Source organism: Sciurus carolinensis, chromosome 4 (assembly GCF_902686445.1).
Source record: "Sciurus carolinensis chromosome 4, mSciCar1.2, whole genome shotgun sequence".
In the NCBI taxonomy this organism is placed as follows: Eukaryota; Metazoa; Chordata; class Mammalia; order Rodentia; family Sciuridae; genus Sciurus; species Sciurus carolinensis.
The window spans coordinates 151,788,718-151,806,240 of record NC_062216.1 but is presented as its reverse complement, the minus strand read 5'-3'; the positions used below and the strand labels follow the sequence as shown (position 1 = coordinate 151,806,240).

General features: G+C 38.3%; 1 protein-coding gene across 2 annotated transcripts in view; it reads left to right on the top strand.

Moving 5' to 3' along the window:
- Fgd6 (FYVE, RhoGEF and PH domain containing 6) overlaps positions 1 to 17,523 on the top strand; it is a 114,823-nt gene that overhangs the window by 50,261 nt on the left and 47,039 nt on the right. For both annotated transcript variants that reach the window (XM_047551124.1, XM_047551123.1), the window contains exons 4-7: positions 5,162 to 5,229; positions 5,320 to 5,350; positions 14,020 to 14,171; positions 17,204 to 17,360. In XM_047551124.1, coding sequence (XP_047407080.1) covers positions 5,162 to 5,229; positions 5,320 to 5,350; positions 14,020 to 14,171; positions 17,204 to 17,360 — 408 coding nt within the window. The remainder of the gene's footprint in view (positions 1 to 5,161; positions 5,230 to 5,319; positions 5,351 to 14,019; positions 14,172 to 17,203; positions 17,361 to 17,523) is intronic.

Genomic DNA, 17,523 nt, shown 5'->3' with positions numbered 1-17,523 from the left:
TATGGCACTGTTGGGAGGTTGTAGGACCTTTCAAAGGTGAGGTCTGGTGGAAGGAAGTTAGGTCATTGGGTGCATGCCCTTCAAGGGACTCTTGGGATCCTGGCTCCTTCCCGTCTTTCCCTCTTTGCTTCCGGGCCACCATGAGCTGAGCACCTCCTCTGCTGCTTGCTGCTGCCATGCTGCCACAGGCCCAGAGCAACACCAAGTGACCATGGATTCAACCTGAGGAAACCATGAGCCAAGCTAAACATTTCCTCCCTTTAAGTTGTTCATCTCACATATTTTGCCACAGTGACAGAAATCTGATAGTGGGGGAAGAATTAATTAAAGAAATATTCAAAAGGATGAATTGACCGGCCTCGTAGACTCATGATAAAATATGGCTCTGAGGAAAGAAAGAAGAGTTAAAGCCAGGTGTGGTGGTACCTGTAATCCCAGTGACTCAGGAGGCTGAGCCGGGAGGATCAAAAGTTTGAAGCCAGCCTTGGCAATTTAGTGAGAACCTATCTCTAAGTAAAGAAGGCTAGGGGTGTAGCCCTGAGTTCAGTTCCTCAGTACCAGAAAAAGAAAAAGAAAAGAAAGAGGAGTTCAGTTCCTGGTGTCAATCCATGAGTATGTACAGTAGCTAGAATAGCAGAGTCCAGACTTTTCCATCTGAAGGTTCCATAGTTGAGTCTGCTAAAATAAACTGACAGTGGACAGATCAGCAACAAAAAAGGCATGAAAATTTATTAGTGATCCCACAGGAGCCACACAAAATATGATATGCAGAGGGCTCAATAGTTGAAGCTTCGACACCCTCCTCACAGGGGAAAAAGAAACGGGGGGAGGCCGGGATATTCCTGTGATCAAAAGTGGTCTTCTAATGCAGATAAAGTCTCTCAGGTCGAAGTCCTCGGAAGAATAGAGGGCACATTTAGTGTAAATGTATGCGGAGACCTTCTACTATACTCTATGGGTTAGCCTTCTCTGATTAATGAGATTTTAGGGAGGAAATTCGAGACAATTTATTTCTCTTGGAAGAACTTTCTTCAGTTAGATAAGCAAACTTAAGTGAGAGCCCCTCCCTGTGCTGAGGGGTGGATAGAAACGAGAAAAGGTTAGAGAGACCTTGAGTCTAAGGCTGCCTCAGAGGCCTTCCAGTTTCCTATAATTAAAAGTGGTCGGCATGTCAAAGCGTCATTCTTTGGGCTATTGTTTTATGAGCCTTAACACTCAGAAGCAAGTATGTGATGGATCGTTTAAAAAATGACTAAAGTTCATCAGCCTTTCCTGATTTCACATCTGTCTGGTTATGATTTTTCTTTCCTTCAAGATGTCAGGTTCATAGTTGGCTATATATATATAGTTAATTTGCATATTTGGTTTGCTCCCTTACTCGATTCTTGAAGGTTGAGGCTCTGTCTTTAATTCCCTCTTCTAACACACACTTTCATGATCCATCTCCGACCTATAGATTCAGAATTTCTAAGACAGTTGCCTGGGAATCTGCAGTTTAAGGTGTAGCTGGTGTTCCTAATAATCAGTCACTTCAGACTGGGCTGTAGACCTGTGAATCAGCTGGCAATGGAGCTGTTTTAATCACCTTGCTATCAAATGTAGGTAAATTAGTTACTAATTGCAGATTTACAATGACAGAGTAAAGTGGTATTGACTCCTCTTTCTTGGAAGTGACCTCAGAATAACAAGGAGGATAAGAAGTACAAACTGTGTCCTCAGTGATACCAGATAACAGCAGAAAGCCTGAATCAAAGTCTGTAAGCCAGGGCTGCCACGCCCTTCTGCAATTTGCCACAAACTTGCCAACACCTGGTATTTTTAATTTTTTAAAGAAATTGTAGCCATTCTGTGGGTGTGAAGCTACATCTCATTGTGTTTTAAATTTGCATTTCCCTATTAACTAATTACGTCAAGCAACTTTTCATATTTTTTGGCCATTTTTATGTCTTTGCTGAAATGCCTGTTCACCTCTCTCTCTTTCTCTCTCTCTCTTTCGTACTGGGGATTGAACCTGGGAACACTTTACCACTGAGTCACATCCTCAGCCCTTGTATTTTTTATTATGAGACAGAGTCTCACTAAGTTGCCTAAGGCCTCACTAAGTTGCTGAGGCTGGTCTGGAACTTGCAATCCTTCTGCCTCAGCCTCTTGAGTTCTTGGGGTTACAGATGTGGGCCATGACAAATGACTTTTTTTTTTTTTTTTTTTGGTACTGGGTAGTGAACCCAGGGTGCTTTGCCATAGCCCTAGTCCTTTTTTTTTCTTCTTCTTCTTTTTTCTTTTTTTTCTGACACAGGGTCTCACTAAGTTGCTAAGGCTGGCTTTGAACTTGCAATCCTCCCACCTCAGCCTCCCAAGTTGCCAGGATTACAGACTACACCCGGCTCCACTTAATATGCACTTCTAATTCTAAAAATATATACTGTATTTTATAAGCATTAAACTTTCTAGCTACAATGATACAGAGAAACCCATTATAATATAAAAGTATTGATTTGCTAATTATTTTTTCAAAATAACAGTGATCCAAGTGTGTGTATGTGCATGTATGCAGTTGTGGTTATTAATGCGTGATTGATACATGACCTGTAAATCAGATTGCTCTTAAGATGACTTCCCCAGAAATGTTAGCTGTGTGTAGTTTCTTTCTCTCTGTGTATGTGGGTGTGTGGTGTGTGTGTGTGGTGTGGTGTATTGATGGGGATTGAACCAAGGTATGCTAAGCAAGTACTCCACCACTGAGCTGCATCCCCAGCTCTTTTCATTTTATTTTGAGAGGGCGTTCTTGCTGAGTTGCCCAGGCTAACTGTGAGCGTGTGATCCTCCTGCCTCTGCAGAGCTCTAAAGTAGCTGGGATTATAGGTGTGTGCCACTACACCCAGCTCCCTCCTCTTTTTTTTTTTTTTTTTAAACTTAAAGGTGAATGAATGGGGTTGAGTCTTAATATAACCTGTTAGTCTCTATCATTCAACACCTTATCTTAGAAAAGAGGAATGATAACAGAGATAGAGGTCAAATTCATTTAATTGTCCCTTTAACAATAAAATTTGAGAACTAAGGTCAAGCAAGGAACAAGACAGATATCCTAGGCTAGGACTAGGTTATTATACACTTTGATTAGTAATCAATTGTCCTTAAAAGATTATTTTCACAGTTAACAGTATTTACATTCTGACTGAAGGCTGGTATTTCTTGTATTGCTCTTAAACTCTAGTAAAGTATGAAAGAAAACCTCGAAGGAACAAATACACACAAACTGCAAGATTTGTGGTCACTTCTGGAGAAAGAGAAAGGAGAGAACTTTAAGTTATAATTAATAATTTGATTCATTAAAAAATATGCAAATACTGCAGAGTATTTGGATTTGTTAAACCTTGCTAGAGGAGTCTGGATGTGGATGTATGTTCAGCAGTGAATGTAAAGATATGACAAGGTCGCTCACAGATATTGAAGGAGTTTCAGTATGAAATACAATAATTCTTAGGTTAGAGATTAGGAAATCTGGGTTCTCTTCCCAATTCTTTTTTGTGTGTTTGCAGTGCTGGGGATCAAACTAGGGCCTTGAAATGCTTCACCACTGAGCTACTCCCCACACCCCCTAGTTCTGATGATCAACCTTGAACCTTGGCAAATTCCTGTTTTAAGTGGGTCTTCTTGGGTCTTCTGCTCTTGGTCATTCAGCAGTCATGATTTTCACCTTCAGAGATCTAAAATGTCATAACTGCTTGTTCCTGATTTGTTCTTTTTTGCCCTTCTCTGGGAACTGTATGTTCAGTCTTTCATAGAAACAGAAATGTTGAGAGACTTGTCTCCTCTCTAATCCGCTGGAACCAAAGCCTTCTCTTTCAGTGTTTAAACTGAAAACAACAACAAAATACGAAGATCTAGTTCTGAAGCATCTACATTATTTTTTATTTCAAACACACACATTCTTTTTGTTCCTTCTAGGACATTTAATTTACCTACAAAGAAGTAAAGAAATTTCATTTCAGCCAGCACAGTGATGTATACCCTCACCTGTAGTCTCAGCTATTTAGGAGGTTGGAGCATGAGGTTCTCTTGAGCCCTGGAATTTTTAAAAATTTTTTCTGTTTAGTTAGTTATACATGACAGTAGAATGTATTTTGACATATCAGGTGTACATGGAATAAAACTTCTCATTTTTGTAATTGGAAATGATATGGAGTTACACTGGTTCTATATTCATATATGAACATAGGAAAGTTATGTCTGATTCATTCTACTGTCTTTCCTAGTCCCACCCCCTTCCCTTTCTTTTCCTTTGTCTAGTACAGTAAATTTCTGTCCTTCCCTACCCTCACCCTTCCTACCCTCACTTATTGTAAGTCAGCATCCACATATTTGAGAGAACATTCAGCCTTTGGTTTTGGGGAATTGACTTATTTCACTTAGCATGATAGTCTCCAGTTCCATCCTTTTGCCCAAAAATGCCATAATTTCATTCTTTTTTTTTGGCTGAGTAATATTCCCTTGTATATATGTACCACATTTTCTTTATTCATTCATCTGTTGAAGGTTGAGCCCTGGAATTTGAGATCAACCTGGGCAACATGGGAGACCTCAACTCAGAAAGAACAAAGCAGAATTTTATTTCAGCTCTTTAGAATAAAACTGCCTTGACTCTAATAGCATACATCTAAAAGGGATTTCAAGGAAATTAAGAGATACTGTGACTGCAGTGTTGACTGGTGTTTGGTATGAAGAGCCCTGTTCAGATCATACTTTAGTTGTCTCAGTTAGCAGAACTTAGGGTGAAGTTGTCTGTACATTCCCATTGGATGTTTCAGTAATTACTGGGTTACTTGTGTGTACCTGAAGGACTTATGCAATAACTGTAGGGGTCTTTTCCCTTGCAGAATGTGACTTTTTCATTATGAAACATTGATGGCTGTGCTGACCAAGGCCGTGGGGTTTCCCAGTGGGGTCCGTCAATCCCATTACCCACTGTCCTCGGCATCTTCTGTGTCATGGTGTATCTCTCATCTAATGTGCCATGTTTGCCTTTGAGATGTTACATAACAGTGTGAACTGTGCGTTAATAGGAAACTTATAAGGATCAGAACTCAAACTAACGTCTAGCTGCTAATAACTGACTTCCATTATCCTTTCATGAGTTCATGCAGTGTACTCCTATCCACAGGATGAAGATACTGGGATGAAAAGTAAAGTTCATCATATTGCCAAGGAGATCATGAGCTCAGAGAAAGTGTAGGTATCTAGTTTACAATTCAGAAGACTTGTTTTCCTCATTGGCTCATTTAAAACATCTTTTCTTTCTTTTTTTTTTTATTTTTGCAGATTTGTGGATGTGTTAAAACTTCTGCATATTGTAAGTATCTGCTAATATTTTCTTTAGCTCTAAGACTTTATCCCCTTTGAACTTTTCCTACCCCAAAAAGTTTTCAATATAACTAACTTAAATGACTTAAACACATACGCTTTCTGATACCTGGTTATGTGTTCAGATTCACACATATATGTAAATGTAGGCATTTTCTAAAACGTATGTATCTTGTGTATTTGTGGATAAATGCAGATAATTTCTAAAAAATAAAGCCTTTATATCTGTATTTCCAAAGTCTTCAATCTATAATTTATAGATTTTGTATAATTATACAGTCTTCAATCTGTAATTTTTGAGTTTCATAATAAGGAAGCTTCTTTTTCTCTTCCTGCCTTCATTCCTATATTCCTTTTGTGGTGCTGGAGATCAAACCCAGAGCCTCAAGCACAATAAGCATGTACTGCAGCACTGAGCTGCATCCCCAGCCCTCATAATAAATTGAGTTTTTAAAGTATTAATATATCTCCTTGGGCATTTGCAGAAGTCACCTGCTGTTAGTAGAATTTTGCTTTAGCAATGTAGAAAGAGTGTCACCTTCGTTGTTCAAAACTGTTTTTCTCCCAGCTGAATAGTTTGTGGAAACAGACACCTGGAATAACATTTTTACAAATAACTTCTTAAAGTTCTATTTTCAATTTTTTCCTTGTCAACTCGAACAGACCTGTTGGGAAACAATTATATGCGTCTGACCACATATTCATTTTTCTCATGCATTCCTTTGTACTTGCAAGTTTTTACAAGTTTCATTGTGCATTCACAGGTAAAGTGCTTTCAGTGTTACTTTATTCCAGTTGTGTTTCTGTAAAATATTAAGACTTAACAAAAGAAAAGGGCAAAGTAGAGGAAACAGTGAAAAAAGAAATTGAAGCGGAATTTTTCTTAGTGTGATATAATTATTAGCTTCATAAATTAAACTTAATTGCTGAGGAAAGAAGGTTCACAAAATATATAGCCATATTATGTCCTTTCAGAGGATAAGTTTTCTTTTTTTCTTTTTTATCACCCCTTCTCTCTCTTCTGTGGTATTGGGAATTGAACCCAGGTCGTTGCACATGCTAGGCAAGTACTCTACCCCTGAACCACATTCTCAGCCCTTCTTACTTTTAATTTTGAGACCGGGTCTTGCTAAGTTGCCCAGGGTGGCCTTGAACTTGTTATATTCCTGCTTCAGCCTCATGAGAAGCTAGGATTACAGGCATGTGCCAACACACCTGGCTTCATTTTTCCTCTTAACAAATACATATGAACATGAAAAGTGGGTTTCACTTATATGTGATTCTTCTTATCTAAATGATTCCCCTTTGCTTTTTACTTGATCTCTTAGAAATATGCAGGCCTAATTCTTGAATGAAAAATTTCTGGCTTTGGAAACATCTTCTAAAAATTTCTTTCACTTTGCTAATTTATTTCAAAAAAATAATTCCCCATGAATAGTTTCTACCATTAGCTGTTAACTGTATTGGTAAGTTCTTTTTTTGTGATTTATTTTAAAAATAGAGTATTCCATTGCCCTAATGTAATTTTTGAGTTTCAAATTAAATGTACATTTGCTGCTATACCCTGAGCATCTCCACCATACCTTAAACATGTGATGTAATGAAGTTAAATAATACGATGTGGTTTTTTTTTTTTTTGTTTGTTTGGCTTGGTTTTTGGGTTTTTATTTGCTTGCTTTGGGGGTTTTAGTATTGTTGTTATTGTTGCTTGTTATGTTATTTGCTTTGTGATACTGGGGATTGAACCTGGGAGCACTTTATCACTGAGCTACATTCCCAGTCCTTTTTAGTTTTTATTTTGAGACTCACTAAGTTGGTGAGGCTGGCCTTGAACTGACAGTTCTCCTGCCTCGGCCTCCTGAGTTGCTAAGATTATAGGCGCGCATCACCCTATCCAGCTAAATGATATGAGTAAAATAATTTATAATTTGAAAAGAAGCAATCATAGACTTTGGGGTCTTTTAGACAACAACTGGCTGGTTAAGTTATACTTAATTAAGTAGTACTGCTACTAAGCATCTTTGTACCTCTCATTTTTTTTAGGTGGAAAGATACATTCCATTAAAAATTTAAGAGTCTCTCAATAAAATCCATGGAGTAGACAGGTGCAGTGGTGCATGCCTATAATTGCAGGTGCTCAAAAGGCTGAGGCAGGAGAATCTCAAGCTCAAGACCACCTGGGCAACTTAGTGAGACCTTGTTTGAAAATAAAATAATAAGGACTGAACAGTAGCTTAGTGGTATAGAGCAATTGCCTAGCATGTATGAGGCCATGAGTTCAGTCCCTAGTATCACAAAACAAAATAAAGCAAAATTTTAAAATAAAATCTTAGAGCTAGAGGCAAGATTACCTGAACATGCAGATTTCTAATACTAAATTGACTATGCTTTTTCTTTGTTTTCAACTGCATTATAAAATGAATAGAAAGTTTCCTCACTTCCCAAGCTTTTCCCATCTTAAAATCTTCATCCTGTTTTACTAAATGCATCTTGGTTTGAGTCTTGTGAACCCTTTAATTATCCTCTCTTCTTGAGTTGTAATGACATAGCTACCTAACTTCACTCCTGAGCAGCTTTGTTCATGTGTGGACTGCCTTCACTGAGGAAGTTCATGATCAAGAGCGCCTTTGTCTTGCTGCAGAGGCTTCTTTCCCATGTTGGTTTGGTATTTTCCTCTCTCTATATGCCTCTTGTTTCAGAGCTTCCATGGACTTAAGTGACCATTGAAACTGTCAAGTCTTTTAATTAAATAAATAACCTTCTATTGAAGGCCCTCTATGTACCTTCACAGTACATCATTTAACTGTGTTATACAAATTATCTGTTTGAATCCTCATAACAACCCTACCAAATACATGTTATTTCCACTTTTTAAATGAAAACAATAAGCTAGCTGTCAAAAAAAAAAAAAAAAAAGTCTGTACTAAATGCCAAAGCCAGACTTTGAAGTCTGATCGGCCTTTAGTGATTGTGTTGAAATTGGTTAAAATTGTTTCTTGAAATTTTGACCATGCTGAATAGGATGTGGTATAACTGAGGTATTTGAACTTGCTTTTAGATGTCTTTCAGTTGCCTAGGAAATGAGAGAAATACTAGTCTTTCATCTTCTAAAGATGGTAATGAAGCTAGACCTTTTGTTACTTAGGATATATTATGATCATTACTTACTAATCTTATTTAAAGGGGATTGGAAACTTGAGATGAAGAGTTGATTTCAGCCATGTTTATACAGTTTTGCATGATATTACCAGATCTGCACATGTAGGAGCAGAGGAATGATTTCAATGAGAAAATATTTTTCACCTTTTAAAAATTTTTAATTGTAGAAGGACACCAATACCTTTATTTTATTTATTTATTTTTATGTGATGCTGAGGATTGAACCAGTTGCCTCACATGTGCCAGGCAAATGTTCAGCCCTGAGCTACAGCCCCAACTCCCTGGGAAAATATTTTTCATTTTAAAAACAAAGTCAAAGTGTTAAGGTGGGGATGGCCCCCTTTGTAGTTTTACTTCTTAATTTCTCACTCATTTCTGCGTATTTATCATAGCTCTTAGACCTCAGTAGCTGCTTTGCTTTTGCGTAACATGAAGTGGTTCTTCGTGGTTTTTACTTACAGAGCTTCCTGTTCATATGTCCATGTGGTCTTTGTAATTCACTGTGTCATGATAGTGGTTAAGTAATGTCTGGAGGTCAGGAATCCTACTGGGGACAGCTGGTGATTAAATTACTCTTCTGTGGCTCTGGAGATATAAAGCCTGACCCCACGAACAAGGCCATCTGCTTTGTGCTTCGTTGCCTCGGATATTCATAGTTGATTTTATTTGCATTGATTTTTTTTCCCCAAGTGATCAGAGCTGGCAAGGCTAGTATGTTAATACCTTAAAGGAATTAAAGATCCACTTAAAATTGTTCTGGTTCTTATTTACATGTTTTTGGGAAAATATTAAGAATATTCAGATATGCTTAGGCCCATTTTTCTCTCTAGAAATTCCAACTTGAACAAGCATTTGGTTAGTGGGACCGAAAACTAGATCATAGGTGGTTAAATTTTGCTTATGGACTCTGGTGAGTTTTATGTTAGAAGGACTGAAGTGGAGTTAGTTGATTCCAGTCATCTCAATGACTTTCTTAACATTTTCACACCCTACTCCCCCCCCCAACCCTTTATTTTAATTACCCAGCTCTCCTAGAGTGGAAAAGTGAACTCTGAATCTAATTTTCGAAATGCTGGTTCTGCTGTCTTGCATCCTCACTGATGTTGGTGAATTTAGATTCTTCTAGCCCAAAATAGCTTTGCCTCTGACTCTTAAGTGTCCTCACACTTTCTCAAATTATCCTGGCTGTTAACATTAGAAAAATAACCAGACATATGTTGTAATCATCCTTTTTATAAAAAATAGGATGTTACCCCCTCCCAGTGGCACCAGTTTTGGCAGTGACTGAGGTTCATGAGCTGAGAAGTTAAAGATTCTGTGTGTGGTTCCTGTGTGATTGGTTACATCTGGCAGTGGGGCAGAGTGTACTGCTTCTAGGGGATGGTGACCCAAGAAGTCAGGGAGTGAGATTGGGGCCATTGCTGCTTCGTGTTGTTGTGAAAGTCATAAATTCCAAGTTGGAGCCTTTGGCATGAATTGTATTGATCTATAGGAAGGAATGCATTATTATTATTATTTATTATTATTATTATTACTGGGGATTGAACCCAGGAATCACACATGCTAAGCATATATGTGCTCTACCACTGAGCTACACCCCCAGCCATGGGTGCTCTTTTCTATTTTCAGAAAGGCACCAAGAAACCCACTGATAACCTCAGAAGAAAAAATTAAAAAGAAAAAATAAGACTTTTAAAGCGTGGAAAGGCAAATTTCACCCAGTACCATCACTACAGTTCTAGAGGCCATTGCAGTGGGATTTTGTAGTGGCAGAGAGAGATTGGGCTTAACCCCTAATTCAGCATTGAAAAGTGGGAACTTGTAGCCCAGGACCATAGTGGCAATCAGTGAATGGAAAATGACCAACAGGGGGTCACTCAGCAGTATGGGGTTCTATTAGCTAAACCAACTTAACAGGATTCTTGCTGACAGTTGGCCAGTGTGACCACATATCACTTGAGGGATGGTGGAGGATGAGGAGCAGGGTCAGATACTATGGGTGAAAGGTTTTTACTAAAACTGGATTTGACAGGGAAGTACACAGGTGGACCTAAGGGTTCAAGAACCTGACTAGTTTGGCCAAGCATAGAATCTTTGTCAAGTGTAACTTAGAATACACAACTTTCTGGGCCTTATAAATATATACTCTTTAAATTCCTATAGTTGCTATTAAATGTTGGTCTTTTGCTCTTTTAAGTATCAAAGTTCATTTTATTCTGAAATATTACTCATGATTTTTTTAAAAAGACATCATAGAGCCACTCGTGGGGGCACATGCCTATAATCCCAGTGACTCAAGAGGCCGAGTCAGGAGAATCTCAGGTTCCAGGCCAGCCTCAGCAATTTAGTGATTCCCTAAGCAACTTAGTGAAACCCTGTCTCTAAATAAATAGATAGATAGATAGATAGATAGATAGATAAAAAACAAAAAGGGCTGAAGATGTAGTTCACTGTTTAAAGCACCTCCTCGGTTAAATCCCCAGTACCAAATAACAACAAAAACCCATCATGGTACATCAATTGAGCTGCCCACAAACATCTAGGAGGAGTATTAGATAAAGCAAAGTTTTGCATGGTATGTGGCAAGGGCCTCCATTCAGAGGTGGCCACCTCACTGGTCAGCCCGCTGTGGATGTGACTGGTCTCTGTTAAATGTGTCTTAAATAAACAAGTTTCCTTTTTGGCAGAGGTGGCAGACATGGAATGTAGAGTCGGGCAGAAGCTGTGTCAAACTGAGTCCTTAAGTTACTTAGCAGCTAACATCTACTGTCCTTGTCATGGCTGAGGAAATACTTTCCAACTGGAAAACAAAAGCAATCATGCTGCCAAGTGACAAACATAGACATCACTTAGTCTGCCAGAAGAAAAGGCAGTGTTCACTGCTTTGCTGAGCAAGGAGCTCTTGGCGTCTAAATTATACCAATCGCTAACCTGGTTGCTAACAAGAGCAGCACTAGAGAAGATGTCTAGGTTTTCAATGTATTCACAACTTGGGAAGTTATCTGTAATTGTATTGTGAGAGCAGACAATCTAATGACTTTCAAAAGTGTTAAGTAGCTCTCTTTTCTCCTTTTAAGAAAGAGTGATGATTGAAGCAAGCTGCTGGGAGGTGGACTTTGGCCAATAACCATTGGGTTCCTGGAGATGTTTGTGTGGTTTTCTGGATTGGAGCCGATGCAAGTTATAAATTCTTGTTTTAGATTATACTAATTATACAAGTTAGTTCTTTTAATATGGTTAGTTATTTTAGTTTGTAGTTGCTTCTTTTGGGCCAGTGTGACAATTAGACCATTAAAGATGATCTCATGTACTGAGTCCTAAGTGTTAGCACTTGTTAGACATAGACTTATCTAGACTAGCCATACTTAAGGGGAGGGGAGTGTCTCAGTGGAAGAGCACTTAACTAGCATGTGCAGGACCATGAATTCAATCCCCACTATTGCAAAAAGAAAAGAAAAAAACAGCCATACTTTAGAAATTTCTTTGTGTACTTTTAGATCATGAGGTTTTGTTTTGTTTTTGCTTTATCCAAAAGTAAGAAATACTCATGGCTAACATATATGTGGTTGGATGCATGAAGGAATCAGAAGAGGAAATGGTATCTTGTTTTGTTTTGTTTATTTCATTTGCCCCGTGAATCCCTAAAGGAAAGCAGTTGGAAATAAAGGTAAAGGAAGATAAAACCTGATGAGTATCATTTCACCCCACCTTAGCTTTAGGATTTTAATTAAAACTACCTTTTCTATTGTTTTTTTATGTATTATTATTATTATTATTATTATTATTATTTACTAGGAATTTAACCCAGAGGCAATTTACCACTGAGCCACATCCCTAGCCCTGTATATTTTTTATTTTGAAACAGGGTCTCTCTCTAAGTTGCTTAGGGTCTTGCCAAATTGCTGAGGTTGGCCTTGGACTTGTAATTCTCCTGCCTCAGCCTTCCACATCACTGGGATTACAGGTGCACACCACCATACCCAGCTGAAAACTTTTTCTAAAAAGGAACAAATATTTTGAATCCTCTGGACCTCCGAACAGAACTTGCATCTTAGGCCCACCCTCAGGGAACAAAGAAATCTAGGCAAATACTTATCTACTACCCCACCCTTTCCAAGATTTGGAGTGATAGGGTGTGGTGCGGTTGACATATTAAAACACAGTACAGATGGTCTTATTGGGCACAGGAAATGAAGAATATGTGAAGATAAATTTTCTTATTTGTGAAAAGTCCAAGTCCTAATGAATTTATTGAGAGGGTGGCTAGAGGGAAGAAAAATATTAAGATCCAGAGTTAAAATGTTTTGTTGATTCTGGGTACCACATGCATGGCAAAAAGCTTTTTATGTAGTATCTAATTGAAGTCTCATAACCATTATAACCCTTAACAAATGAGAATAATGAGACTTAGCCCAAGGAAACCTCTAAATCAGGAGCAAGGGCTTAGGCCCAGGATTCTGATTATCAAATGTCTGGCTCCCTCTGCATGCCTCACCTAGAATACTCTGGTTTTTGGGAAATGGTAACTGAAAATGGAAAGAGGGACTTTTAAATCCAGAATAAAATTAGTCTGGTGTGGTGGTGCACATCTGTAATCCCAGCAGTTCAGGGTGCTGAGGCAGGAGGATTTCAAGTTCAAAGCCATCCTCAGTAACTTAGTGAGACTTATCTGAAAAATTATAAAAGGGGCTGGGGATGTGGCTCAGTTGTTAAGCGCCCCTGGGTTCAATCCCTGGTACCATAAGAGAGAATAAAATTAGTTAATATTAGAAATATTGGAGTACTGTGAGGAATCAGACATGCTCGGAAATAGGCAAAATGAATTTTACTTCTGCAGAAGAGTGTGCTGTGAACAAAGTATGGCAAGCTAGCACACCTGGCGGGAAGTCCACCTGTTTTTATCCCTAAGGCATCACTGCCCCTTGCTCTGATAGGAGCAGCTGGGGTTGCCATCTATACAATTGACTAATTTTAAAATTGAGGTGGGCAAAGGGAAGGGCTATGGTTAAAATGGTTCTGACTGGATCTTAGATCCCAATTAAGGCTAAATCTATGTTCTGAAAATGAACTACCTGGACTTTTTATTTCAGACATTTAAGCTCTCTGGAGGACTTTTGAAATGGTTGTGTGTATATTATGATTTTGGAGTATTTTTAAAGTCTAGATTTGCCATACAGTTTCTAGACACCTTCCTGACTCAGCTAAAAAAGAAATAATCATAGTTCGTTTTAAAATCAAATATCTACCCTCGCTTGTAATTTCTTAAAATTTCCTATCTGCTGAATGGGATAGGAGGAAGTGAGGTCATTTGATTTGTAATTCTGCATGGGAAATAGAACTTTGCAATTTATATCATTTTAGGGAAGAGGGAGATGGAGGGAATGGTTTTTGTCAAGGTATATATATATGTATGTATATTATATATATAGATATGTATATATATGTGTGTGTGTGTGTGTGTGTATAAAATATTGTTTTTCCTCCTCTGCACTGTAATAGGATTTCCGGGATGCTGTAGCTCATGCTTCTAGGCAACTTGGGAAGCCAGTGATTGAGGAGCGGATCCTAAATCAGATCTTGTACTACTTGCCTCAGCTGTATGAGCTCAACCGGGACCTCCTGAAAGAACTGGAAGAAAGAATGTTGAACTGGTAAAAAAAAAACAAAAACAAAAAAATACTGAGTTTTGGGCTCTCCCAAAGCTTCCAATTTTAAATGAGACCATAACCCCACCTGTGACAGGAAGGGGTTTTTACATTGTTTCAATATACTGAATTTTCTTGACAGTTACCTGTAGATTGATGATTTGGGGTGGCCAGGATTCATAACCTTGACCTACTGAGTTCAGTACATATCGTTTGAACAATTCTTTAGTAGTGCTTGCTCAGAAGCAAGAAGGCCCCACGCTCAGAGGACTTAACTCCGTGGACATAACTTTCTATAAGTGACCTTTGATAATGAAGATTTTTCTTTTTTCTTTTGTGGTGCTGGGCCTGGAACCCAGGGCCTCGTACATGCATGTGCTCTGGGACTTGGCTATATGCCCCATCGAGATTTTCACATTAGAGAAGTTTTTAAATATTTCATATATCTAGGATTTTAGGTCATGAAACTAATTGCATTTTGAAAGAGGCCATTCACTATTCTTGTTTGTTTGTTTTGGTTTCCAAAGGCAAAATTACATATATATCACATTATCGAAACTGTAGATTTCAGAACAAGAAAAGAATACCAAAAGGTAGTATTGGAGGCTATCTCTATTGGATTGAAGAAAATAAGCAGAAACTTTAGTGACATTGTGGAAATTTGTAGAAAGATTGGTCTAGGAGGAATGAACATATTGTTGAAGCCCATGAGGAATACAGAATGATAAGAGTAACAGGGCTGGGGAGATAGCTCAGTTGGTAGAGTGCTTGCCTTGCGTGCACAAGGCCCTGGGTTCAATCCCCAGTACTGCAAAAAAAAAAAAAAAAAAAAAAAATGAATGATAAGAGTAACAAAATAATGGGCCGGGATGTAGCTCAGTGGCAGAGCATTTGCCTATCATACAGGAGGCCCTTGGTTCTATCTCCAACACCACAAAAAAAAAAAAAAAAAAAAAGAATAGCATCACCTAATTTCTTGATCAAAGTTTCCCAGTCCAGAAAAGCACCTTGACCTGGCCTGTGTTTGAAATATCGTGCCACTGCGTGTTGGGAACCAAGCTAGATAAGCAATTAATACTTATCTATAGCTAAGTATACAATAACACACAGTTAAGGACTGAGGGATGACTGAGTTTTTAAAAGTCATAATAGAAATAAAGCATAATTACAAAAAACATTCTTACACATGCTTTATTTTCTCCTCATAAAAATATCTTAAAAATCTGAATTGTCTTTAAAAGATATACATACACAAGTGTTTGGGGGTTGAAGTATATTTTTGCTTCTGTTGGTGTGTTTTTTGCTTGTGCTAAAAGTTACCTAAAATTTAGATCCATATGTTCTCTATTAAAATATTAAGCATTCCTAAGAACCAGGATAATTAAAACTATAATTATGGAAAAAGCTTCCCTTATGTGATATAAAATTCTTTAAATCCTTGGTTAAGATATTTTCTACTAAAATATTTTTCCTTTAAGGAGTCTTTGAGTCAACATATTTTGGGGGGGCTTGAGATGTAGCTCAGTGGTAGAGCGTGTTCAAGTTCCATTCTCAGTACTTAGGAGGAACATTTTCTTTATTTTTCTAAGTTTCTGATGTACCATTTTTCCACTAACCTTTTTTTTTTTTTTTTTGTACTGGAAATTTAACCCAGGGTAAATTTACTACTGAGGCACATCCCTAGCCCTTTTATTTTTAATTTTGAGACAGGATCCCGCTCAATTGCTTAGGGCCTTGCTAAGTTGCTGAGGCTAGCCTTGAACTTTTGATCCTCCTGCCTCATCCTCCCCAGCCACTGGGATTATAGCTGTATGCCACTGTGCCCAACTTTCCCATTGATTCTTAATAACACTTAATGAAATATTTCATTTTACATTGAACAAGAGTTTATATATATATATATATACTGTGTTCTAGTCAGTGCTCTTAATATGCAGAGCATATCACAGCATATTCACTAAATAGATAAGATGGGGCTAGACATGTAGCTTAGTGATAGAGCGCTTGCCCTGGGTTCCATCCCTAGCACCAGAACAAACAAACAAAACATCAAGGCACTTGCTTCCATGAACAGACACTTTAGAGGGGAAGGACCAGATAAATAGATAAGGAAAATATCAGAAGCAGTTTCTGATCTGCCGAGACAAATGTGCCACTGGAGTAGTATGTGAGGACTGGGTGGCCAAAAAAGGCCCTCTGAGAAGGAGGAGCGTGTAAACTGACATCAGAGTAAAGGAGGAGCCAGGCAGGGTTCCTTACTTCCAGGCCTGAGAACCACAGTGGAAGTCGGAAGTGGGAATGAACTCTGGTGCATTCAGAGAGTATCAAGAAGGCCAGTGTGGGCTGGGGCTGTAGCTCAGTGGCAGAGCACTTGCCTAGCATGTGTGAGATTTGATCCTTAGCACCACATAAAAAAATAAATAAACAAATAAAAATACAGGCATTCTGTCCATCTACAACTACAAAAATAAATTTAAGAAGAAAAAAAAAAAAAAGAAGAAGAAGAAGAAGGACAGTATGTTAGTAATGGGAGAGGGGAGAGAACCATGGCCTGGGTCAGAAAGGTGGGCAGCAGGAGTCCCTGGAGGGCTTTGTACCTCGAGTAAGGCGTTTATTTTTAGGTACAGGATGTAGCACAGTGGTGGAGCACTTGCCTAGCATGACCCAAATCCCTAGCACTGCAAAAAAGAAAATGAATGAATGAATAAAAATAAATAAAAAATAAGAAGGAGTTTGTTATCCTAAGTGTAATAGAGGACCATTGGAGGACACTTGATATGTACAGATCTCTCAGGTTGCACTATGGGCTATAGGGGACAAGAGTGGAAGTAGGGAGACCAGTCAGAAAGCTAGCAGAGTTCAGGTAAGATGTGGTGGTAGAAGAGGAAATTGAGAAGAGCGGGTTGGGGACGTGTCTTATAAGAAGAGAAGGAGATAGCCTGGTGGCTTAGATGTCCAGCTCTGCTTCTGATTGGGTGTGTTTTGAACACATTGATAATGTTCCTTTGATGTTTATGTTTCTCTCTCCCCATCCATAGGACTGAACAACAAAGAATTGCTGATATCTTTTTAAAGAAGGGGCCATATCTAAAAATGTATTCTACGTATATCAAAGAATTTGATAAGAATATAGCTTTGCTGGATGAGCAATGCAAGAAAAACCCAGGTTTTGCTGCAGTTGTTAGAGAATTTGAGGTATTTGCTACCATCTAATGTTGAATTTTTCCTTCTGTTTTTAGAACTTTAATAATAATTTAAGGTCATTGAAAATGGCAAAAATGTATTAAAATAGAATCCCTTCTAAATCAAACAAGGAACTGATCAAATCAAATAGTGAAAACTCAAACAGTATACAGGA